Source organism: Epinephelus lanceolatus, chromosome 24, assembly GCF_041903045.1.
Source record: "Epinephelus lanceolatus isolate andai-2023 chromosome 24, ASM4190304v1, whole genome shotgun sequence".
NCBI classification, from domain to species: domain Eukaryota; kingdom Metazoa; phylum Chordata; class Actinopteri; order Perciformes; family Serranidae; genus Epinephelus; species Epinephelus lanceolatus.
Window position 1 is genome coordinate 7,353,719 of NC_135757.1, and position 26,276 is coordinate 7,379,994.

The 26,276-nt window shown below is 40.7% G+C and overlaps 3 protein-coding genes across 6 annotated transcripts; 1 reads left to right on the forward strand and 2 right to left on the reverse strand.

The window, feature by feature from the left end:
- Positions 1-664: 664 nt before the first annotated feature.
- On the reverse strand, positions 665-8,554 carry hsf2bp (heat shock transcription factor 2 binding protein). 3 transcript variants are annotated; one of them, XM_033616015.2, is made up of 10 exons: positions 8,418-8,554; positions 5,786-5,908; positions 5,465-5,600; positions 4,924-5,027; positions 4,696-4,845; positions 4,461-4,605; positions 4,117-4,234; positions 3,825-3,928; positions 2,301-2,500; positions 665-974 (listed from the first exon to the last, which is right to left on the reverse strand). In XM_033616015.2, exons 2-10 carry the CDS (start codon positions 5,852-5,854, stop codon positions 948-950), a joined length of 1,053 nt encoding a protein of 350 aa, XP_033471906.2. In that variant the 5' UTR covers positions 5,855-5,908; positions 8,418-8,554; the 3' UTR covers positions 665-947. The 3 variants fall into 3 exon arrangements, with proteins under 3 accessions (XP_033471906.2, XP_033471908.2, XP_078021665.1); XM_033616017.2 differs by lacking the exon at positions 8,418-8,554 and adding an exon at positions 8,285-8,409; XM_078165539.1 differs by lacking the exon at positions 8,418-8,554 and adding an exon at positions 7,952-8,209.
- Positions 8,491-20,069, forward strand: ankrd10a (ankyrin repeat domain 10a). Its single transcript, XM_033616014.2, has 6 exons — positions 8,491-8,856; positions 11,794-11,946; positions 12,068-12,159; positions 17,828-18,060; positions 18,194-18,262; positions 18,356-20,069. Exons 1-6 carry the CDS (start codon positions 8,491-8,493, stop codon positions 18,694-18,696), a joined length of 1,254 nt encoding a protein of 417 aa, XP_033471905.2. The 3' UTR covers positions 18,697-20,069.
- Positions 20,070-21,052: 983 nt separating this feature from the next.
- On the reverse strand, positions 21,053-25,164 carry ccdc14 (coiled-coil domain containing 14). 2 transcript variants are annotated; one of them, XM_033615653.2, is made up of 11 exons: positions 24,938-25,164; positions 24,720-24,775; positions 24,540-24,618; positions 24,181-24,253; positions 23,976-24,080; positions 23,384-23,872; positions 23,111-23,243; positions 22,197-22,282; positions 21,983-22,126; positions 21,778-21,880; positions 21,053-21,653 (listed from the first exon to the last, which is right to left on the reverse strand). In XM_033615653.2, the coding sequence occupies exons 1-11, from the start codon at positions 24,956-24,958 to the stop codon at positions 21,176-21,178; spliced, it is 1,767 nt and encodes a 588-aa protein (XP_033471544.2). In that variant the 5' UTR covers positions 24,959-25,164; the 3' UTR covers positions 21,053-21,175. The 2 variants fall into 2 exon arrangements, with proteins under 2 accessions (XP_033471544.2, XP_033471545.2); XM_033615654.2 differs by having other exon boundaries at positions 24,540-24,615; positions 24,938-25,163.
- Positions 25,165-26,276: the final 1,112 nt, after the last annotated feature.

The following is a 26,276-nucleotide window of genomic DNA, read 5'->3' on the forward strand; positions in this document are numbered from 1 at the left end:
TAAATGAGATGGCAGTATAGAGGACTTCCACTTTATCAGGATCAGTCTCCTAGCCAGTATAGTGGTGAAGGTGATTACGTTCTATTGGGATAAAGAGAAAGAGGGTAAAGAGGTTGACACCCCAAAGAGAACTCTGACAGAGTTAGGGTCAAGCTTTCAGCCCAAAATCTTTTCCCAGAGGTTGAACAAGGATGGACGAAGCCAAAGCATATGTACAAGATTGGCAAGGGCCTGATTACATCTGTCACAATTCAGGGAGAAATCCTTGTGAATTTTAGACAGGCGAGATTTGGTAAAATAAGCACCAATTTACATCTTATCAAACTATGCTTTGCACGAATAAAAGAACTGTGTACCCTTAAGCAATACTTCCTCTCCCAGATCTGTTCCCCATAACAACGTAATTGCATCTAGTGAGTCTATGTTTAAGTTATGAATCTGGTGCTAGAAATAGCCCCTTGAAAAGATGGAGATGGAATTAAGAAAATCATGAAGAGGTGAATCCTCTGGCAGACTGCGTACAAAGCTATGGGCCTGTAAGTATCTGAAAAAGTGTTCCTTGGAAAGCAGGATAAGCAGTTACGGAAAATGGATGGATGGATATTAGTGTACCAATCTCAGAAAACTGTCATAGGATGTTTCTATGAAAACAGAAACAGTGCTCTGAAAGTGTGCAAACATCTTTAATGTTTCTTCTATAAAAACTGTTTTCACATCAAGTGGGTAAAAACCAATCAAGACACAAACATGAACAAATCTGAAGGCTCAACAGTGAACAGGTCATGTAAGAACACTTAAAGTTTATATATTGAAACTGTTCCTTTTACTTTAATATGTAAGGCTTAACTTTGATGAAAATTTCTCCCGACTTTGGACATGAAGTGCACAAACACAGATCGGAGAAGTTAACACAGACGGAGGTCCGGACTTAAGATCGTGAATCCACATCAGAGGTTGCTGTTTACATCCCGACCCTGGAAACACACAAACACTTGTCATTTATCATCGCTCCCACACTTCACTATTACCAACACTCCAGGTAAACTAATGGAGTCCCTCCCTGCTCACAAATGTGTTGAATTCATTCGCGCTTGATACTTTCGCTATTGATAGCCTACGCAGCTGTAACGTGGATGTGAAGCACGGATTGCAAAACAATGGTAGAAGAGAAGAAGAAAACAGTTCTGTGTGTATTGCAAAACGGGGTTAGCATACCACAATAGCACGTCCTCAATGCTACAACATCTAAGAAGAAAACATCCAGTGTATATAACGAGTTCGCCGAATGGACCCGGCAGAACAGGGTACGTTAACGTCATGTTTAATTGCATTTAACCTTAATCAGTGATCACTAGCTGAGATTCATAACGCATGTAAAGAACGTACGTGTATTATGGCTTTATAATGGCTGATTAATAACAGAAATCAATGGGGTGGCTAACGTTACCTGGCAATGCATCATGTGTATTAGCCAAGTTTTATGAGAGAATGTAGCAACACGCGGAAAATAAAATGTGTCCAGTGTTGGTTGATTTTTCGGCGGAGCGGGTTTAGCGTTAGCTCAGCTGTCAGCGGCAAACTATATCCTAAGTCCTTCTTTCAATGTTAAAAATCCAGTCCAGACGTTTGATTTAAATGCCTATGGTGCATTTCTAATTTCTTTCTCTGGTGCCTCCATCTTTGTTTTGATGAACTTCCTGCCAAATGCAGCTAACTGTGACCTCTGCTGACCTCACCAGGAAAAAAACAACATCAGCACCAACATCTAGTGGACTAAAAAAAGCAATTGATTTTATTATTCCTGTAACAAAATGTTGTATTAAAATGCATTTTTCTGTGCTCACATTAAATCACACATGGTCCTATATATGTGGTCGTTTATTCAACCTACACAAGTGTAAAATAAACCTGTCTCTGTCTGGAGAGGATCTTAAACAGTGGCTCTGTGTTATTCATGTGTGTTTAAGGACAAAGAAACTGAAGCAGCTAACATTCATTTTATTCTTCACACCTATGCTTTGCCTGCTGTCACGCATTAAAATGTGTGTCTCCACCTCTGTGTGCCGTCCTGTCATGTGAGGACTCTGTCAGCCGGACCTGGATTCAGTGTTTTATTACACTCACAAATGATCTCTAGATACAGTTTGTTGTTATTTCTGATTGTTGTAGACACACCTTCTTTTTAGGAGTGGTCGGCTCAAGGGGCAATTTTTGAAGCGCAGTTTGGGCACTGCCTGTTAAGTATTTTAAGACCTGAGGTGAACAAACCTGTCCTGCAAGACAAAATGTGAGTGTGGCACCTGTTGGAGGGTCTGCAGGTCCTCCAGGGTCTGCTGGGCAGCCAGTCTCAGGCCGGGCTGAGCGCTGGAGGTGAGACGATTGACGAGAGCCTGGAGGTCTGGATCCAGCAGAGAAGGGCCCAGCAGGAGCAGCACCTCCTCCTCCAGCAACACTGACTGCAGGAGACGCAGAGAGTGGAGAGACACCTCCCAGTCTCCATCTGTCGGACAATGAGAGATCAGAGGTAGGGTGGAGGCCGACACCTGGACGCTATCAACAATTCAATCATACACTGGTGTGACCCTGTGCTTTTCAAATGGAGAAGGAACTCCAGCAGGTCAGCCTACAACTTTGTAGCCAAAGTGATGTCACCCACTGGTTTTTGAAGCCTCAAGTTTGACATTTTGGCTGTCGCCATCTTGTCTTTTTGGAGCCAGAGGTGACCTCCCAATACCGAAACTCGCATCCACGTTTCCCTCGCTTGCATCTCTTCCTCGCGTCTTAGCTCCGCCCTCGTAAGACACGGGGGAGAGATGTGAGGATGTGACGCGAGGAGTAAAGAAACAAGGAGATGTGACGATAGAGAAATGAGACGTCTTTTCCTTTAAAGCGCCGCGTGAAGCGACGCTAAGCGTGTATCCTCGCTTCCCCTCAGAAAGCCTCCTCTCTTCGACTCCTCCGAGTGCATTTAACGAATTGAGACGTCCTACAAGATGGCGAGTCTCAATTGATATCGAGGATAGAGGACGGAGGAGTTGAGGAGGGATATTGGGATGAACCCCATATTTAGACAGTAGGGTGGAGCTGTGGAGGAGCGAGGGGTGGATGTGACTGAGAGCACAAGGGCACTGTCGGCATTGTGGACAGCTTTGTCTCTCTAAGCGTACTGCCCTTAATTACACATAAGTATAAAGAGGACTTTTAACCAATTTTAAAATTCATATATTTTATTCCTATGGTTTAAGACAGTCCAAAAATATGAGTAAAAATAAACATCTACCAAATCTATGGAAAAGTCTTTTCGGACCACATGGCATCACATGACGGTGTTTGGTGGCCACTCAGAAAATTGGCGTCAAAGCCCTCTGCACCTCTTGGGAGTCTGGGCTAATCTCTATAAGCCCTTATCTGCATATAAATGAAGACAAACAAAGCTAATGCTAAGCTAACGCTTTGTTTGTTTACGTGCCTCAAACATAATTGGTCGATGATACTCAGACTACAAACAGAAACCAGAACAAAACACATCTCCTGGTAATTTGTACTTCCAAACCATTGTTGCACTCATGATTTTGGGACCTGTAGTTGCTCAGTATGGCCCCAGGTGACATTCACACACTCTCAGATCCTTACTGAACTCTTTGGACTCTCCCACTGAGATGTTTGTGGCTCATTCAAATGCATGCAGTCAAACACGCCCTGATCGTACAGGCACAGAGAAGCTGCCAAGTGTAGTAAATCATAATCACTGATGGGAAGTCAGAGGCACTCCCATAACGTGACACTACGGAACATTATTGTGTGTTTCCAAATGGTGTCCTTACCATTCAGCAGGGTCCAGATGAGAGGCAGGAGTCCTGGGTTCTCACTGAGCCACTTCAGTCCTTTAACACTGATGCTGACATTATACAGAGCCATCAGCATCAACCTGCAGCGACACACAGCTGCTGTGAAGTGCAGAAGCACAGTGCCGACACCTGCTGTTCACATCGAGACACTGACATGCTTTACTGAGTGAGCCACACTGGCCAGAGGTGTTGAGTGCACGTACAAATGAATCTTCAAATTGAAACTACCAGTGGTTTGTGTTTTGCATTCTACTACAGCGCCACGTACACTTTCAGTTTGGGGAAGACGCCGGGCTTCATCAGCTCCAAAAGCTTCACCAGAGTGTCCAGGAGGACGTGCGCCGAGCTGGAAAGGAAGTCCCGGCCACAGGTTACTGCTGCTATGTCTGATTGGAAAGGAAGAAGGCAGATGATTGGAGGGGACACCTGGTCCGTTTTATGTTCCGTTCTTTATCAGCCTGAGAAATAAATTCTGACGGTACATCCAGTGCTTGAGGCTGCGACAGTGACTAATGACCTGCATGTATTTTAAATAAGGGCAGGAAATTAGACCCAACCCTGATTCAAATGAGCTGCTGTGACTCGCTGGCAGTGCAGCAGCTGTGAACTCACTGGTGATGGTTCCAGCCAGCGCCAGCACGAACTGGTGCTCCTGAGAGGTGTGGTCCTCGGTTTGAGTTTTGGCCTCCTCATCCAGAGACCTGACGAAGCTCTCCAGAGTATGAGCAGCGACGGCCAGGAAGGCCTGCAGCTTCCCCTACACACACACCAGACAATACACCTCCACCAATCAGCTGTCAGATATCCAATTATCTCACTGTTTAATATGAAAGTGGAGACGACTCACATCAGCCAGCCAGCGTGTGACCGCGTCCTCGCTGGCAGAGCAGCTCCACAGCAGACCGCCGGCTGCCGATCCCAGACCGGAGCAGAAGTCCACCTGCTGCTGCAGCTCTGCGTCGCTCTGCCACAGCTGCTCGCGTAGCAGCAGCTTCTCCTACACACACACACACACACACGTCTTGATATGACACACTAAAAGTCAAGGTAAAGCCAGAAACACAGCATCTCTCACCTCTCTCTCTTTCTGACACTCAGTCTGAGCTGCATCCAGCCGGGACTGAAGGTGCAGACACTCCTGTTGCAACTTCTCCTGCTCCTGCACAAGCTGCTCCTTCACTACACACACACACACACACACACAAAATGTCTGCAGGTTTGTGGGTGTCCACTTACCCAGGTCTATGTACTATAAATGAGCCAAAACACGTGATATTCACATTATTTTGACTTCTTGACCTATTGACGTCATACTGTTACCCATGGCAACAACAAACATGGCTGAAAGCGAAAGTGTTACCGACTCCGTAGTGGTTCCAAGAAGAGGAGCAGCTTCAGTAGTGTGGAATAAACTGTGGCGTCCTGAACGCCCCGGACATCTCAGACTCTTTTAGCGACCCACCGCTCAGAGGGAACTCAGTCAGCGGCTCCTCTGGCAGCAGCACAGCGTCTCTCCCTCTATACTATGCTGTATCGATTTTCCCCTCCACCCCTAACAGTTACTAGCTAACACATGACACGTGGCTGACACGAGGTTTCGTTCAATAGGGGCGTACTTGTCTGAGCTGCACGAGCTTTATGCAGCATTTCAATCAGGTCCGCCTTCAGCACTCTGGGCAGGAACTCCCTCAGCTGCATGACCTCTGTGGTTAACTTCTCCAGGTCTCTCTTCCTCACTCTGACAAAGTCATCCTGAGAGAAAAGAAAGCTCGATCTCAATGCATGGATCATTTCTGAGGCGGCAATTTGATTCTCTCCTCCACTTTCTTTAGGCCCCCACCCCACCCCAGGGGCCCCAGTGCAGCCACACTGTCTATATTTACGTCACATGGATGTATTCAGAGACCATGGATTGAAAGTGTGTTGAGTAAAGTTACCTGTTGGCTTGCCTTCATGTTTGCACCATGACTCAGAGGCAGAGATTTCTCTCCTAATGATGCTGTCATCTTTGGTGGTCGGTTTATTGTCTTCTTCTTCTGCTGCTGTGGTTTCTTCTTCTCCTGTGGGAGTGTTAGCATTGTCAGTAGTATTAATAGCTTGTTAAAGGAACCAGTGTGTAGGATGTAGGGGGATATATTGGCACAATAAGCATGTCTTCTTTGGTGTATAAACATCTGAAAATAAGAATTCCTGTGCTTCCTCAACATCTGGATCAGACAAGGATGAGCACACACTAACATGCTGAACTGTATCAGAGATGCACTGATGTTTAACGTGAAACTGTTTTATTCAATGTTTCTAGTGGTTTAAATCACCTGCTCTGTTTGTTTTGGAGAGGAAGAGACCTTTGTGGATAATTCGGCTTCTGGTGAAACCCTCCCTAACATCTGGATCTTATGTTATCTTACTTTGATGTTATGTTATGTTACTTTATCTCAGAGGTTAGGTGTTATTTTTTTATATAGTGTGTAAGGGTTATCGTTTAAAAAAGAAAATACTGTAGGGATTATATTTTTTAAACATTTTTTGGGGTTATCTTTTTTTAATAAATATATTTTAAGGGGTTATCTTTTTTAATAAATATATTTTTTGGGGTTATTATTTTTAATAAATATATTTTAAGGGGTTATCTTTTTTTAATAAATATATTTTAAGGGATTATCTTTTTTTAATAAATATATTTTAAGGGGTTATCTTTTAAATAAATATATTTTTTGGGGTTATTATTTTTAATAAATATATTTTAAGTGGTTATCTTTTTTAATAAATATATTTTAAGAGGTTATCTTTTTTTAATAAATATATTTTAAGGGATTATCTTTTTTTTAATAAATATATTTTAATGGGTTATCTTTTTTAATAAATATATTTATGGAGTTATCTATTTTTAATAAATATATTTTAAGGGGTTATCTTTTTTTAATAAATATATTTTATGGGGTTATTTTTTAATAAATATATTTTATGGGGTTATTATTTTTTTAATAAATATATTTTATGGGGTTATTTTTTTAATAAATATATTTCATGGGGTTATCTATTTTAAATAAATATATTTTAAGGGGTTATTATTTTTAATAAATATATTTATGGGGTCATCTATTTTAAATAAATATATTTTAAGGGGTTATCTTTTTTAATAAATATATTTTAATGGGTTATCTTTTTTAATAAATATATTTTAAGGGGTTATCTTTTTTTAATAAATATATTTTATGGGGTTATTTTTTAATAAATATATTTATGGGGTTATCTTTTTTTAATAAATATATTTTATGGGGTTATCTTTTTTTAATAAATATATTTTAAGGGGTTATTATTTTTTAATAAATATATTTTAAGGGGTTATTTTTTAATAAATATATTTATGGGGTTATTTTTTAATAAATATATTTATGGGGTTATCTATTTTAAATAAATATATTTTAAGGGGTTATCTTGTTTAATAAATATATTTAAGGGGTTATCTATTTTTAATAAATATATTTTAAGGGGTTATCTTTTTTTAATAAATATATTTTAAGGGGTTATCTTTTTTTAATAAATATATTTTATGGGGTTATTCTTTTTAATAAATATATTTTAAGGGGTTATCTTTTTTAATAAATATATTTTAAGGGGTTATATATTTTTCATAAATATATTTTAAGGGGTTATCTTTTTTTAATAAATATATTTTAAAGTGGTTATCTTTTTTTAATGAATATATTTTATGGGGTTATTCTTTTTAATAAATATATTTTAAGGGGTTATCTTTTTTTAAGTAAAAAAAATGTAACCTCACACTGACCAGCTGCCTGCATCAATGTGCCAGATTGCCTTGGAAATACATGGATTTGTAACATGAAATGGCATTATTTGGTGTTTTTTGTGGTTTAATGATTGCATCCGTTTATTTTGGAGAGGAAGAGTCCTTTGTGGATAATTCGGCTAATGGTGACAACCTGCTAAACGTTTCGATCTTAACTTATCAAAGAAAAAAAGGTAACCTGACATTGGCATGTGTTGGGCTAGCCGCCTGCAGACATGCCAGACTGCATCTAAAATACATTGATTTGTAACGTGAAACTGGATTATTCAATGTTTCTAGTGGTTTAAATTACCTGGTCCTTTAATTCTGGAGAGGAAGAGTCCTTTGTGGATAATTCGGCTTATGGTGAAAACCTCCTGAAGGTCTGGATCTTATGTTATTAGAGAAAAAAGGCGACCTCACATGGGCATGTGTGAGACTAGCTCCTCGCAGCTACAAGCCAGACTGCGTCTAAAATACGTGGATTTTAAGCGTGAAATGTCATTATTTGGCTTTTTTAAGTTTAAATCACAGGCTTTGTTTGTTTTGGAGGGGAGGAGACCTCTGTGGATAATTCGGTTTACAGTAAAAACCTCACCCACACCGCTAGACGTCACCAAATCTCCCTAAATCTTACACACCTCACCTTTACATTGGCACCCGTGTCGAAGCTAGCATCGTTAGCATAGTTAGCTATGTTTGAAGCAGGGAAACAGCCCAAAGTTGTTTGGTATTTAAAGAATATTTTCAGAGATACTTTGATAAATAATGTTCCTTACTTCCAAGTTTCCCTCTGACCTGTGGGCGGCACACCGGCGGGAGTGTTTCAGTCCGGTTTCCAACCAAACTGGAATGGCTGTCAGTCACAGAGCCGGCAGACTCCAGTCCGGGTTTTGTGACTCTCCAGCCGCTCTAATAATCTTACCTACTCTTCCTTTGTGTTTGAACCGTGTCAGTGTGCTCGGTGGGACCGGGAACCTGCAGAAAAACGCCTCAGTCCGCCACATTCATACTTCACTAATGTCTGAGGGACTAGAACCGGACTTCTCCGGGGATGAGGCGTTCAAGGGCCGGTTTCCCATCCACCGAGCCTGCCGGGATGGAGATGTTGGAGCTCTGGTGTCGCTGTTACAGCAGCCCTCTAACCGGGCTCATCTGACCACCGAGGACTCCTGCTACGGATGGACCCCCTTACACTGGGCTGCTCACTATGGACAGGTAGGGATTAACACTAACGTTAAACTACAGGCGGGATTAACAGATTTAGTGACCGAGCAAATGTCGTCGACTTCTACAAGTCAGTCGGGGATGTTATAACTTGACAGTTATTCACCATGTAGTTAATGTGACTTCATTTAACAGCCGTTAACTTCAGTAACGGCTTCACTAACGTTAATTTGCCCTCATGATAGTTTACAGTCACAACATGGCGGTGCACAGCAGCTACCAGCATGAACCTAAAGGTGTATATTTAATGTTTAATACTGTTCTCTGAGTGAAGTCTGCTGCAGCTCGTGAACCCGCCGTTTTCCTCACTGTCACTGAGTCGCTTCCTAACGCAGCAGCTGTCTGACTGTGACTGTACAATAAAGTTATGAGGGGAGGAAAAAATAAACAACGTCACCGCATGCTGTGTTTTTATTGGTTCCAGTGCAGCCAATAGCGGCTCAGGCGCCAAAACAACTCCAGAGAAGCAGGAAATAGTTAATAATAGATCAATAACGTGTCAATAGATCAGTGATTGATACTGTAAGATTTAAGATACAGTTCATGCTGACATGACGTCACTGTCCTCACATCTTTCACTTAAAAATAACTGATTTAACCATGTGCAATAAAGCCCAACATCCTACGTGACACTTTTTCTCAGGGGCTAGGTGTTATTTTTAAGGGGTTATCTTTTTAAAAAAACTTATTTTATGGGTTATGTTTTTTTAATTTGTTTTCAAGTTTATCTTATTTTCAAAAATATATTTAAGGTTTGTTTTTTTTTTTTTTTAATTTATTTTAGGGGTTATCTTCTTATAATTTATTATAGGGCTTAACATTTTAATACATATACATATATATATATATATATATATATATATATATATATACATATATATATATATATATATATATATATATATATATATATATATATATATTTCAGAGGTTATCTTTTTTTAAAAATTATTTCAGGGGTTATCTTTTTTATTTAAGGGGTCATCTTTTTTTAAGGGGTTACCTTCTTTAAATTTGTTTCAGGGGTTATCTTTTTTTTATTTAAGGGGTTATCTTTTTAAAAACTTATTTTAGGGGTTTTCTTTTTTAAAAACTTATTTAAGGGGTTATCTTTTTTAAATTTGTTTTCAAGTTTATCTTATTTTCAAAAATATATTTAAGTGTTTTTAAAATTTCTTTTAGGGGTTATCTTTTTTTAATTTGTTTCAGGGATTATCCTTTTTTTTTTAAAAAAAAAAAAACATTTTAGGGGGGGTATGTTTTTGAATTATATTTTAGGGATTTTTTTTAATATTAAAGGGGTTATCTTTTTCTTAAAAAAAATTAGGGTTCATCTTTTTTTTTAAATTCAGTTCAGGGGTTGTCTTTTTAAAAGATATATATTTCAGAGGTTGTCTTTTTTGAAAATTTGTTTCAGGGGTTATCTTTTTTTATTTAAGGAGTTATCTTTTTTAAAAACGTATTTTAGGGGTTTTCTTTTTTAAAAACTCATTTAAGGGGTTATCTTTTTTAAATTTGTTTTCAAGTTTATCTTATTTTCAAAAATATGTTTAAGTGTTTTTAAAATTTATTTTAGGGGTTATCTTTTTTCCAATTTCTTTTAGGGGTTGTCTTTTAAAAATATATATATTTCAGAGTTGTTGTTTTTTTTAATTTGTTTTAGGGGTTATCTTTTTTGAATTTGTTTCAGGGATTATCCTTTTTTTAAAATACATTTTGGGGGGGTTATGTTTTTGAATTATATTTTAGGGATTTTTTTTAATATTTAAGGGGTTATCTTTTTCTAAAAAAAAAAAGAAGAATTATATTTAGGGTTTATCTTTTTTTTTAAATTCAATTCAGGGGTTGTCTTTTTAAAAAAATTATATTTCAGAGGTTATCTTTTTTTAAAAATTTATTTCAAGGGTTATCTTTTTTCCAATTTGTTTTAGGGGTTATCTTTTTTTAATATGTTTTATATTTAAGGGTTTTTTTGTTTGTTTGTTTTGTTTTTTCATTTATTTTAGGGGTTGTCTTTTTAAAATACATTTTAGAGGCTATATGTTTTTTAATTATATTTTAGGGATTATCTTTTTTTTTTAATATTTAAGGGGTTATATTTTTTCCAATTTGTTTTAGGGGTGGTCTTTTTTTAAAAATGTATTCAGGGTTTATCTTTTTAAAATTGATTTTAGGAGTTATCTTTTTTATTTGTTTTTGTGGTTGTCATACTTTTGAAAATATATTTTAGGGTTTGTTTGTTTTGTTTTGTTTGTTTGTTTTTTCATTTATTTTTAGGGGTTGTCTTTTTTTAAAAATATATTTTAGGAGTTATCTTTTCAAATTTATTTAAGGGGTTATCTTTCTTTTTAATCTTTTTATTATAGAAGCCATCACTTACAACATGTGGCATTAGGACAAAAACAAAATCATTCATGCATCATACCCAAATAAAGATAACATCACAGGCATGACTCCACTCTTGATGGGTCAAAGCATCCAGCGTGACCGCACAACATCGGGTCAAAGTAAGCTAATATAGAACAAATAAAAGACAAAATAATAACAATTACAGAAAAGGTAGGCAATAAAATCACATTTACATTCATAAAATAGATGTTTGATTAAAAATCTTGATGAGTTTGTTGGCTGGATAAATATCATGCGCAGTTTTGTAATGTTGTTTGTTTGGGGTAACACAGTGAGAAATGTGGGTGTTTCAGCAGCATCAGGACAGAAATAAGTACAGATAAACAGGGAAACATAGCCTAAATAATAATAATAAAAATAAGAATAAAAACAGAAACTATTAGATTCAGAAATACAAATCAGGCAGTATACATACACTACACATAACCAGAGCTGTGCTTAAACTATACAGGGCAACACCATCTCAGGCAAAGTCTGATTCTCATCACCTGCCTGTGTTCTGTGTTTCCTTGCACACAGCTGGAGTGTGTGGTGCACCTGGTGCAGATGGGTTGTGAGGTGAACACGGTGACCAGCCGCTTCAACCAGACGCCAACACACACCGCCGCGTTTGGAGGACATCCTCACTGTGTGGTGTGGCTGACTCAGGCTGGAGCTGACGTCAACAGGCAGGTCAGTCTCCCAACACCGCCCAGCAGGTCCATTTAACATGTACTATACTAGAGTGGATGTACTTGTAATGTGGTTTTTTAGCCTTCACTGATCTCTCCAGAGTTTGACATTGTGTCTTCAGGATTTTGTAGGTGAGGCTCCCATCCACAAGGCGGCTCGTTCAGGTAGCTTGGAGTGTATCCAGGTCCTGTTGATAGCAGGTGCTAAACCACAGTAAGTATTCTGCAGTCTGACCTCTGTGCAGCATCAGCAGGATTTGAAGGTGTAGAAATATCCCAGATGTTTCGTTGGCTCTTCCCTCCCAAACCAGCTGATGTAAAGTGATCTTATCTGTGTGTGTTGTATTTTCTCCAAGAGCTGCATAGGTAAAAATGCCCTCGTATGTTATATGTTCAATGATAGAGATAGTTAATGAGCATGTTGGCAGCACCAGAAGCAGAAAAGCTCATGTGTTTCTATTTACGTACGGCACACAAACAAAAACACTGTATTCACCTGGAGACAAATATGTAAGACCTGTATAACTGTGTAACTACACTGCAAAATATTTCTTCTAAAACTTCTTCAACATGCATTATATCATAAAACGCAGTCTCATTTTGTGATGCAGTTCACTGCATCGCCACCGGGTGTCCTCACCTGACAGGCTAACAAAAGACAACCAATCACACCTTTTAAAAGAATGAGTCATATCCAGCAACAAAGTCAACCACACCTCCTCACTGAGGTAAACGTTTCTGTTCCTCTCTTGGTCAGGTCCTAAACTAGTCCTCGCTATAATCTTTTTAGCTAGGAACTGTTTGAGAGTAAACTCATAATGTTTGTGTATAAGGCTCCAGGTTTCCAGCAGCAGCAGAAAGTTTCTCCACATCACCTGTAAAAGCTGATGAGGTGTCAGTGCTGTGATCTCGCTTTTAAATTGGCAGTCGCTGCCCCAAATTTGGCACAAACATCCACTTTGACTCATGGGTGAACTGATTAGATTGGGTGGGCAAAGGTCAAGGTCACTGTGGTGTTTTGTCTGTCTCATTTTCATGAATGCAGTAACTCGAGCGCACCGTGGGAATTTATCGAAATTTGGCACAAACGTTCACTTGGACTCAAAGATGAGCTGAAGGGGTGTAACTGTACACAAAATTCACGGTTCTGTTTGATATGATACAGTGGTGTCACAGTTTGGTACGTTTTTGATTCAGCAAAAAGTAGAAATAATTTGGGCTTTTGTTTTTGTATGAAGCAGGAATTATAGTCAGCCGGGGCCCCTTAGCTACTGGGTTAGCTGCTGAAGAGAGTCTGAAGCTGTGCGGTGGTTCGTTCTTTAGCTCGGTGGTTTTTCCCATACTGTCTTACCGTCATACTCTAAACTAATTTACAGTGAAACCGAAGTGGCTCCAAACACCAGACTTGTAGGTTATCGGAAGATCTTCTATTTCTGATCTGGTAATGGTGTTAAAGGTAGAGTCTGGAGGATTTTCCAGTTGCTGTTTGTAAACACACATTCAAATTTGGCCCCTCCTATCAGGCTCAACTGCGCGCTGCCCCTAACCCTCCCAGCAGTTGGGTGTTACACAAAATGATTCAAAGCTCAATCCTCACACTACATCAAGCCATATATTAGCTAAACGTAAAGTTATTTGCATCAGTTGATAGTCAGAATTAGCCTCCACAACAAACTACGTAGGAATTACAGTTGTTGTAATGGAAAAGTTGATAAACTAGCAAACTAGCACAAGCTAACCGGCCTGTATTTGGTATTTACCTGTCCAACAGAAAGCAGGCCAACTCCGTGTCGCTGTATATCCCGAGCCTCTCCTTCAGTGTTCGAAAGTGAGTGAAAGCCACCATGATATTCACATGAGTTTTGGCCCGTGCTTTATCGGCTCGGCATTTTGCCTCACTCACATTTAATTTCCTTTTCTTCGTGGGTACGTCAGTATCCGCCATTTCTCCCGGGTGTACGGAGCCCAGAGGTACGGAAGAAGGCTTCACAGAAGAGGTTCAGGCAAGGCTCGCGCTGGTGCATGCTCGGACATGCTCGGGCACGGCACCTGCGCTCTCTCATTGGCTGGGGAAATCTCCGCCCAGAAGCGGTCCCAGTTCACAAAAACATCAAAATACAGTTAAAGGGCAGGAGCTCTGCAAACAGAGTCACCACCACACATGAGTAGAAGCCCATAGGTGATGATTAAGCAGGATTTCATTTGTATATGTCTTTAATAACCATCTTGCAACAAGCTAGCTTAGCATAGCTGCCTCCCATTGTGTCTCACTGGAGTAGAACGTTCTGGGCAGAGGTTCTGGGTTGGGGGTGCTAGGGGCCGACAGCATGTTGCCTGTTCCGTCCTGTTGGCCACCTTGTCGAGGGCAGTAGACTGAGAGCGTCATATTAAAGATTAAGCTGTACATTTTGTTTTCCAAATGTAACAGAATACCGAACCGAAAGCCTTGTACCGAACAGTTCAATACGAATGTGTATGATGTTACACCCCTAATTAACTGATTAGATTTTGGTAGTCAAAGGTCAAGGTCACTGTGGCCTTGTGTCCGTCTCATTGTCTCGAATGTTATGTCTCAAGTTGAGTGAATTTCTTCAAATTTGGTACAAACACCTGCTTTGAGTCGAGGATGAATTGATTAGATGAGGTGGTCAAAGGTCAAGGTCACTGTGACCTTGCGTATGTCTCATTTTGTGAAGGCGATATCTCAACAACGCCATGAGGGAATTTATCCAAACTTGGAACAAACATTCAATTTGACTCAAGGAACAGATTAGATATGTAGCTACTCTAATGTCTCTGTTTGCTCTGACTTCAAGAGACATCAAATGAGTTGTGGTCGATTCGGACATGGATCAGTGTCAGTAAACGGACATCATGAGCTTTTCAGCCTCAGGGGATTTTAGCAGCGATAGTAATGAGGGTGTTTACAGACTTGTTTTAATCTGACACTGTTTGTTTTGTCCTTACATGTTACATTGTGAACTGAATATTTAGACTTGCTTTTGGATCTTATGCCATATTCTGTAAAGAAAGGATAACCATGCGCTGCATTTTCAAACTGCAAACACCCTGCACGTTCTGATGTTTTACAGCTATTGAATTTGAACACGATTTGTCTTGAGTAATCCCAGAAAGAGGGAGCAATCCAAATAGGCACTGCAGAATCTGCCACATGTGCATCAGCGAGCATCTTACAGTTGTTCGCTTCCTACACTTTCCGCAGCTGGCAAACTGGCGAGGTATTTCCTGCAGTGATTGGTTTCAAGTTTCAGAAAGAACTGATGATGATAGTCATGTCTTGACCTGCATGCTTACTGTGTTAACAAACTGCGAGCTTATTGACACACCTCAGGAGTTAGTGTAGAGATCACAGGGAGCTCAGTGTGGTGGAGGCAAAGGAGCAGAGTAGACAGTGACACGTGAAGAGTCAAGTCAGGAAAAGAATAAAATGAAATGTTTCTTTGAACAGGTTCTTAGCTAAATATCAGCCGTAGAGATGTCTGCCTTCTCTCCAGTATAATGGAACTAGATGGCAGTGAGCTTGTGGTGCTCAAAGCGCCAGAGAAATACCTTTAGAAAAACTCAACAGCAATGTCTCTCTTCAGAATTCTTGAGACTCAGTGCTCCTCAAAGTCAAGGATGCTTCCTCGGTTGGATGGTCCTTCGGAGTCGGGTCTTACAGAGTCTAATCAAGACTTCTTCCTAGCATTCGGCGAACACAAATTGGAGCAGGCCAGCATGTGCCGAGGTGTTTGTCATTGAAGAGGCCTCGCCTTCAGTTCCGGCAAAGAATTGTGGATACGTCATGCCTGTTGAGGATACACACATGCATCCTCGAAAATTCCCCAAAGGAAGGACCTGGTCCTCGGTGGAATTCGAAGCATCCTACTGCTAGCTGCCGATACAGTTGATGGGTGTAGTTTGGTAGAAGGAAAATAGTTCCTTCATATAACTACTCACAACAAGGTCTGTGGATTATCTTGAGTAACCAGGTCGCGGTTTCTGCAAAGACACATTGCTGTTGAGTTTTTCAAATGTATGTTTTGGCACATTGAGCACCACAAGCTGAGTGCCATCAAGTTCCATTATATTGGAGGGAAGGCAGACATCTCTATGGCCGATATCTCCGACACTCGGCAACTCACACCAAAGCTATCTAGAAACTATCTAGACTTTAAATTGAATATTTGTGTCACTTACATTCTCAAAATCTGAAACTGACAGAACTCTAAAAGTGAAACTTCTCTCAACATCAGACATATTTTTCAACTCATTAGAGAAGATGGTCAAATTAAAAAAGGCTTAATCCATCATGTATCGTGCATAATGAGTCATTGTAGTTGTTTTCGGACCGTAGAATAAATGTTTGCTAAGTCTTTTACACTAAGTTAACTTTAACTTCACAAGTTATATACTGGATTCCAGTACGTCAAACGTCCAATATTGTCTTATCACGGTATCACGAGATATGTATTAAAAGGAAATCACCAGAGGCCCCACGATAGAATAGTTTTACAATACTTTAGTCACGATACAATATGATTTTAAACATTTTGCATGATGTTTAGTTTTGCAATAACATATATTTGAGGATGCACGATAATATCGGTACGTCATCCGTATCGGCCAATATCACCGTTTGAATGAACCATCAGGATTGGTCAACATGGTTTTTCCTAGACTTGATCACTAAAAGTAGTTGACGAAAAAAGCGCATTTATCGATATTGGTACCAAGTATCGGCCAAATAAGTTGGGGTTTTTTTCGGGCATATCAGATATCAGCAAAACTCAAATATCGTGCATCCCTACATACAATGCAAAATATTCTGATTTATTACTTTTTCAAGTGCAAATTATATCCCCAAAGGAAAACTTCATCAACATCATTGTTATAAACGGGGTCCCTGCAAATCCTTAAAAAGTCTTAATGGCATTTAATTCATTAATCTAAAAAAATAAGGCCTTAATAGGTATTAAAATGTCTTAAATCGATCTTTAACAAGCAATTTTTATGAATTGTAAAATTTCAAAATAATATGTAACTTTAAATTTAAAAAATGTTTCTTGCATAAATGTCACCAAAATTAAATGTAATGTTTTATGTTACAGTAAATATTTTGGTAACATTCTCACGAACTGTAAGTAAGTAAGAATTTCACTCTGTGGGGCATTAAAAAAGTCTTAAATCCCACTTACCTTAATCTGTAGGAACCCTCAAAGATAAAGTTTCTCACTTCTATCATTTTTATTGCAGTTAAACGTATCTAGTGGACCGAAAAAGCAACTTTTTTTTTTATTCTAGACGGCTACCAAAAGGTTATTTGTATTTGCAATATAAGTCATTTGTATAAAAAAAAAAAAATAATACTTGTTGTCTGGTATTGTAGAAGATAAATGATATAATAATTTGGTTATTTCAGAACCTCGTTATGAGACATTTCATTTTATTTAAATGAAGTAGAGTTAGGATTATCTAACTAACATTTCAGCTAACAGGACTGTGTTTAAACTGTAGATTATTCTGTTTTTTCATTTGTCTTTAATCAGTTCTTTTATCTTTTGGTCATAAAAGTAAAATACTAAAGATGTCAGATATCATTTAACATACCCACCCTTTATATTTTACTCATGTAGCAAGCTGAGTGTTTCAGGGGGAGATGGTCAAGACCAGAACACATTTAGGATTTAAGGTCATATTGACCTACTGTGAGCTGTTCTGAGGTCTGTTACTGGCTCATGACGATCTCTCCCTGCAACGTCACAGTCCTCTAACTGACAGACTTGATCAGAGTAACACAGTGATGAGTGCAGGATGCAGTCAACCTGTTCGTGATGTCAAACAGGAAGCAGAGCGTCTCACCCGTCCCTCCTCTGGTTCAGGTTAAGGAACGCCAGTGGGCAGACGGCAGCGGACCTGGCCCACGCGCACGGCTTCCTCGACTGCTTCTGCCTCATCTCCAAAACCAAGAAGCACCTGCAGCAGTGCGGCGGGCTCCACGTGAACGGGGTGCAGAATGGGAACGGCGCCCCGTGTGGTCAGGGTTTGCTCGGCAGGAAGAGGCTGCTAGCAGCCGTGGATGCCGGGCACATGAAGAAAGCCAGGGGACCTGATAGTAAGAGTTAGCTTAGCATTTGTTTCATTGAATTTTACACTGTGAGTCATCGTGATAATGATATAAAGGCTCCCAACACCTGTCACACATGTCACCTGTCCTTACTCTCCTCTTTGTGTGCGTCCTGCTGCAGATGTACTGGAGCAGATGCAGAGCAGCGAAGGAGAGGAGCTGGAGAGCATGAACATGGAGCTCAACTCAGGTGCGACTGTTAGACTGATAAAACAATCACAAAACGACAAAGTATAATGTTGCATGAATTGCTAACGAGGAGTCTTTGTCTTTGAAAAACTAGATGACGACACCAAAGCGATCACCAACGGCCATCATCACACGCTGCCTTACACCGACCAGCCACCCAAAAGGATCCCCTCGCCACCATCCCCTCCAGCCAACCAGCAGGTGGCAGCGGCGCCTGCTCAGCACTCCTCTGCCGACATGTGTGGCTCTCTGCACCTGACTGGCAGCCCCAGCAGCTGCGTGTCCCACCGGCCGGCCTGGCGCGGGCTGATGGGAGCAGACAGCGGGGACTTCCTGCATTACGGACACTTCCACGGCTTCGGGGACACGGCGGAGGAGCTGAGCGACGGCCAGGCCGAGCACAGATACAAGATCCAGCTGTACCACGAGTCATAAGGACAGCCAGGGAACCTCTGCTCCTCCACACGCTTTAAAGAACACTCACAATGTGCTGCCAAACACACAGTCACTATTACGGACATCGCAGACACGTTAGTTAACCTAGTTTTGTTTGTTTGTTCCTGAGTTTTTAACTGCATGTCATGGTCTTCATCAGTGGATGGAGCTGGCCTCCTGTCATTTTACAAAGTGGCCTCCGAGTTAAGTCAAATTAATATATTGCATTTCAATATAAGTGGTTTGGGGTATACTTAATTTAGTTTTTTCAGTGTGACACATTTCAGACTTAATAGTCCTGTACTGTCATAGTCAGGGTTGCCAGGTCTAGTGGTGTTACTTGAGTCAACGTAAAGTGAAGGTTGCCGAGTCAAATTGTTACCCAGCCTGTTAGGTCTAAATTAGCATTTGTTAATTCATTTTACCCCAAGATGGCGGCTGTGTAGTTGGCTGTTTATTGGTGATGGTCAAATGAAGCTTCATGAAGCACCAGTTGTATTTGCTGAACCCACTAGATGGCGCTCTTGGTGTCATGACAAAGGCTCAAGGGACGGCAATGCAGTTTGGTTTCATCAAGTAATGGCCAAATGAAACTTTATGAAACATTTTCTTTATTTTTTTGGGGTCCACTCCAGCACTCTTTGTTCAGCAAAGGGTTAATATATAATATTTTTAGCAGTGGAGTACACTCAGTTGTCCCAGAGACGGCTGATGTCAAAATGAAACTGACAGCTTTGCATAAAACATCGGACCGCTCCTTTTAAAGCTTCAGAGTTTGCAAGACAAAAGACCAGTTTGCCTTCGTTTCCATTTTAACATAATGTTCGGTTTAAAATGAACAGATGGAGGTGTGGATTGTTGAGGATCTGGACCTGTTTGACCATTTGAACTTCCTGTTTCATCTTTGCTGATATTTCCTGTAATGTGTTTCAGTATTTACAGCACTGATCTGTGTGTCTGCTCCTGCCGGCTGGTTTGCACTATTAAGGGCTGTCTGCTTGGATTATTCAGTGTTGTGTGTGTGTGTGTCCATCCTCTCTGAATGTGGCCTGATCTGGAACATCTGCACACACACTACTTGCTGGCCTTGAATACCAAAGGGAATATGTTATGTTTGTTTTTTTGGTAGCTTTTAATTTGAAATCCTGTATTTATGTTTTAGAGCAGATGAATGTCTTTATCCAGAGCTGTACTGTAATTTTATAAAGCATACTGTAGGGGAATCTGTGGGGTTACTGTAACGTACAGACAGCGTACTGAAGAAACGCTGCCTCTTTGTAAACACTACATCGGCTGCTGATTCTGACAGCTGGTTTTATACTTGTGGTTTTGCCTCTTTTGCTATTAAAATGTGTTTTGCATTTTCGTAAAAATGGTGTCAAGTGATTCTCTATAACTCGCAGCATTCACAGACAAACACTTGTCTTTATCTGGACACATTTTCCCAACAAATACAAAATGCTAACGTTATTAGCACAAGCCTATGGCATTTTACATTGTATAAATTAGCCTAGCAGCTAGCGGACTTTTCCTCTACTCATGAAGCCAGAGACAACAGCATTTAACAAAGGTAATGGTACATAATTCAGCTCCATTACAGCTCACAAGGTTCACTGAAAAAACAAGTGTCTTATACTAAACACGTTTTCCAAAAAAATATAACATGCTAATGTTATTAGCACAAGCCTATGGCATTTTACACTGTATAAATTAGCCTAGCAACCAGCAGACATTTCCTCTGCTATCATGTTCACAAGAATGAGATGGATGCAAACTCAGTGACCTTGACCTTTAACCATCAAAATCTTATCAGTTCATTGTCAAGTCCAAGTGAACGTTTGTGCCAAATTTGAAAAAAAAAAAACATCCCTCAATGTGTTTTTGAGATATGGTCCATAAGACTGAGACAGACGCAAGGTCATAGTGACCTTGACCTTTGACCAACAAAATCAAATCAGTTTAAAGTTGAGTCCAAGTGGACGTTGTGCCAAATTTGAAAAAAAAAAATCCCTCAATGCATTTTTGAGATATGGTGCATAAGAATGAGACGGACGCAAGGTCATTGTGGCCTTGACCTTTGACCACCAAAATCTTATCATTTCGTAGTCAAGTCCAAGTGAACGTCTGTGCCAAATTTGAAAAAAAATTCCCTCAATGCGTTTTTGAGATATAATCCATAAGAATGAGATGGATGCAAGGTCATAGTGACCTTTGACCTTTGGACTTTGACCACCAAAATCGAATCAATTGAGTCCAAGTGGACGTTTGTGCCAAATTTGAAAAAAAATCGACTATAAACCACTAAAATTTTGCCTGTCCTTTTGTCTCATCACAAGTAATGATATCACCACCAAGAAAATATTAAATGTGCTTTATTTTCCATCTGAAATATCACTTATTAAAATCATCCCAAATGTAGAATACAATAGAATGTGTGCATTACAACATATCTCGTACAGATATCAAAGCTGAGTGTGCATCACCTCCCCAGATCAAGTTGAATAGTCTTCTGCAGGCTGGCGATGCTGGCGTCCAGAGCTGCCAGGCCGTCTCTGAACGCCGCCTCGTCTCTGCTGGTGAAGGTTGACCCTGACCTCATGCTCCAATCAGACCACACCGACTCCACCTCACACTGAGACAGCTCCTCCTGCCGCCGCCCACAGGACTGGACTCCATCCAGACAACGTGACTGGTCGGGATGAGGTTTGTCACCTCGCTGAGATCTGACATCAGGATGTGATAATGTGTCTCTCAGCTCCTGTAGTGTGTCGTCTTCTCTCTCCGCGGCTACAAACACATGCTCAGTGTGTGTGGGCTCCAACTCGCCCAGAGACAGGAGGAACTGGGTGATGCGTTCAGTGGGCGGCTCTGCTGGATCCTGTTTAGCTGGCATGGTGTCTGACACTGAGCTGTCGACAACTGGACGACGACTGGATGGATCCTGACTCTGAAGAATCCTGAAACACACAGAGGAGAGAAAAGGGGCGGAGCTTCGAGGAGCTTTCAGCACTAAAATCTCTTTAACACTCACATTTGGGAAAACACCCAGAGGGAATACACCCCCCAACCTCACACACACACCTTTTAAGGTTTCCTATCTCTTCCAGTCTTTGCTGGGCGAGTGCAGCCAACTCAGTCTTCTGTCGTTCACTGTCCAACAACTTGCTTCTTGTGGCCTCCAGGTCTACACACACACACATATATTGAAACGATTACACATTAAAGGGACAGTTTGGATTTTTTCAAGTCGGGCTTTATGATACGATATTGATTTTTCAGTCTGAACCTGTTTTGAGGAGCACATTCTCTTTCTCTCTGTCCGTCAGCTGGCTCTGTGTGCCCTGAAAGGCTTTCCGTAGCTCTGTGAGGTCATCCTGGAGCTCCTGCAGACGTGCCTGAGCGTTCGTGAGCTCTTCCTGCAGAGTGGACGCTGCGGAGACACGCGGGAGTCAAACTGTGAACTTCACAGAGAGCAACATAAGCACACTCACGGTTCTTACCCTCTGAGTGACACAGCGTCTCCATGTTCTGTCCCCTCTCTGCTTTCTCCCGCTCCTTTAACTGCTGGTTCAGAATCCTCACACGCCTGGCACACACACACAGATCAGTTAGTGAGGGTCCATGTGTGGGGCCTAAAGTGAGAGCCAAGTTAAGGGGCTGACAAATGAAGCCAACGTGGAAGTGGCCAAAATTGCAGTTCCTCTAATGGCCACTTGAGGCTGGCTCCAAGAGTGAGTCAGTCCCCATAGACGTCCATGTTAAAATGCCCAACTTTACAGCGGAAATAAACATGTTTATGGTACGAAATGAACTGTACAGGGGGTGTTCATATTATTAAAGCTTAAAATTATGTCATAGGGACGTGGCCAATTTGAATGACAGGTGGGTCCTGTTTGCTGACAAGTCGCTACGACAGCGACAACATTGGTTACAGGAGTGTATAGTATAGGCATAGACGTAGCTGTCGCTATTTCAGTGTCTTTTCAGTTCTCGAAATTTAAATATTTTGGTCTCCTAAAAAAAGTTGTTTAGTTTTTGTTTGTACTTTTTGCTGTGGTTAACTGTGATAATGCTAATGCTAATTTTTGCTAGCGAAAAACAGGCTTAAAACCATTAATGCAAAATGTACTTACGAGAAGAACTGAAATTTCAACATTTTGTATTAATGCCTGTTTTTCGCTAGCAAAAATTAGCATTAGCATTATCACAGATAGCCATAGCTGTAAATGCACTGTGCTAACCAAGCTAGCTGCTAGCATAAGGGTTAGCTCAGCTGTCTGGTCTGAATATGGTCACTTCTGGCTCCAAAAATCAAAGATGGCAACAGCCAAAATACACGGTGGTTTCGTCCATTGTGTTATACAGACTATCGTGTGTGTGTGTGTGTGTGTGTGTGTGTGTGTGTGTGTGTTACCTGCGGAGCTGAGTGTTCTCGCTGTGCAGTGACGACACCTGTGGTTTAGTCTGGATGTTCGAACCACCAACATTTATCAGTGATGAAGACACCGTGTGCTCCAGGTGACTGAGCAGTCGCTCTGCTACACTGCCTGCACACACACACACACACACACACACACACACACACACACACACACACACACACACACAGTATGACAGCACAGAGGGTGGTTTGTCTTCTGTAAATTACTGTGTCCACAGATTCTGTACTGACGGAGCGACACGTTACCTTGTCCAGTGATCAGAGCCTTGAGTTCTCCCAGCAGATACTGAGCTGTCTTGACTTTCACTTCCTCCGTCTCTGCACTGCTGTCTGAGTCCTGGTTCTGTCCAGGCTCCAGCTGCATGACTGACACGGCCGTGTGTGTGTCTGCGGCACTGCTGTGGCCATTCACGTCTCTCACAGGAACAAAGTCCTCCTCTTCTCCGTCACACTCTGCCTCATGGTGTGTGTGTGGAGCTTCAGGAGCAGCCTGGCTGTCAGGTTGAGGTGGAGGGGTGGTGGCGGTGGTTGGGAGGTGCTGCAGGGTTTGGCCGGGTGATGGAGGGAGGTGACACCGCAGCGGGGTGGCGGGATGTTTGCGAGATGGATGGAGCTTCACTCCTGAGTGTGCAGCTGGAGCAGCAAACTGATGAGCTGTTTTTGGGGTGGTGCTGCCCGATCCACGCTGGACTGGCTGACGGCTCTTCAGGTCTGGCGTGTTGTGCGTGCGACCCACTGCAGGACATTAAAAAGTAGTTGATAGCAGTTAGCAGCTAACTCCAACTGCCAAATAAACGTAATAAACCTCACACATACACACTCATGAACACGCAGCTACCTGTCTTTGTAGGTAGCTTCTTGATGGTCTTCTTCCCCAGTGACGTAGATGGTCTTGATTTAGCTGCTCCACCCTTCACTGCTCTGGGAACGCCTGGCAAGGCTTCTACACACACAAAAATAACCAAGTCCAACCCCAAGGGTTTAAATAACATACGGTTGTGGCTGCTCTCTACATGGCGTTTATGTTAGGAGACTCATCTGACCTGTGTTCTCAGCCTGGAGGATGCCACCGAGCAGGGCGGCACAGCGGTCCAGACCCTTGTGGAGCGAGGTGACCTGAGGGGGCGGAGCACAGCTGTGAGTATCACTGACGCACTTCCTCTTCAGCAAGTCCACCTACTGTCAACGTGATGCTGCTTTCTCTATTTACAGGCAGGCAGAGGTGGGAGATTTAAAAAGCAGCTGATAGCAGTTAGCAGCTAACTCAAAGACGAACACAGGCCGAAAATGTCCGCAAACTGGGAAAACAATGAGGTCCAGGAGCTCCCTACCCTCACAGAAAAATTACCAACTGTAGCTTTAATTATAATGCTGCTGACTGTGAATCAGTTCACCTCCTTACCTGGTCCTCGGAGTCTGTGGAGTACAGAGAGTAGGCGGGCTCAGGGTGGGCTGCTGGTCCTGGATTTGGAGGAACTCTGCTAACACAAGTCAGAGGAGCAGAGAGCAGCATAAGGATGGGGAGGGCTGAGAGGAACATACAGTATATGTAAAAGATGATAAATAAGGCCAGTGTGCTCACCGTCTCCTGGCTGGCGGCCCTTTGCCCTCTCCTGTCAGCCTCCCTGATGTCACCACCTGCCAATCACAAGCCTGCATTTTAGCCAGCTGCAGTACTGAAGCATGTTAACAGTCAGCCACTCAGAGCAGTAGTAAAGGTCTCCTCTGCTCCTCTCATGACACGTAGTTATCTTAAGGTGTCTTAGCTGTGTATTAAGTTTGACAGTAGTCTAGTCTTACCTTGCTTTTAGCTGCTTTCATGGCGAACAGCTTCAGTTACTGTGCCGTACTGAGCTCAAATATTCAGCCTCCTGAGCTACTTCATATTTCCCCGTGCTGTCAAACCGAGTGACGCTTTTTCTGACTGTTAAATATTTCTATATTTGCGCAGAGCTGTTAAGTTTGAAGCGGTTTCTCCATGTACGGCTCAGTTATTCCCATCACTTCCGGGTGAAGCTTGAAGTTTGAAACGGAAAACATGCAGCTGACCAATGGGAGAGCGGCCCGCTCAGAGTGGGCGGGGCTACAGAAGAAGCAGAGGAAATCAGTGCGCAGTGCCGTGTGCTTCATAGTGGGTACTGTATCAATCCGCGTCTTATGTTACACGGACTACTTTAACTTGACCAGCTACGTTTTATTTATTTGTCCAACTGACGTAATTATTACAGTTGCCGCGTGTCTCATTAACCGTTGCTATGGAGACGACCCACGCCACCTCAGAGGCAGAGTGAAGAGAGTAGAGTCTTCATGTATGAAGGGCTGAAACTGTCAAAATCAAAACTAAATAAATAAATTAAATCATAAAGAGATGTAGAAATAAAATGCTCAGTTATCAAATAAATGTGCAGGTTAATTTGAAAATAAATAAATATGCACAGAAATACAAAAATTAATAAATAAAATTTATTTATTTATTTATTTATTTGACAAATTACTTATTTTCCGTATTAATTTCTTTTTACATTTATTTCCCTATTTATTTCTATTTTCATTTATTTCCCTATTTTTTGTTTTCATTTCCCTATTTATTTGTTTTTATTTATTTCCCTATTTTTTTTATTTTTCATTTATTTCCCTATTTATTTGTTTTCATATATTTCCCTATTTTTTATTTTTCATTTATTTAGGTATTCGTTTTAATTTGTTTTCATTTATTTCCCTATTTTTTGTTTTCATTTATTTCCCTATTTTTTTTATTTTTCTGTATTCGTTTTAATTTTTCATTTATTTCCCTATTTGTTTTAATGTTTTCATTTATTTCCCTATTTGTTTTCATTTATTTCCCTATTTGTTTTAATGTTTTCATTTATTTCCCTATTTATTTATTTCCCTATTTGTTTTTTTATTTATTTCCCTATTTTTTTATTTTTCATTTCCCTATTTGTTTTAATTTGTTTTTATTTATTTCCCTATTTATTTTTTATTTCCCTATTTTTTTATTTTTCATTTCCCTATTTATTTATTTCTGTATTTACAATGTATAAAAATAATTGTATTTATTTTTTATATTTCTGTGAATATTTATTTTCAAATTACCCAGCACATTTGATAATTGGGCATTTTATTTCTACATTTATGA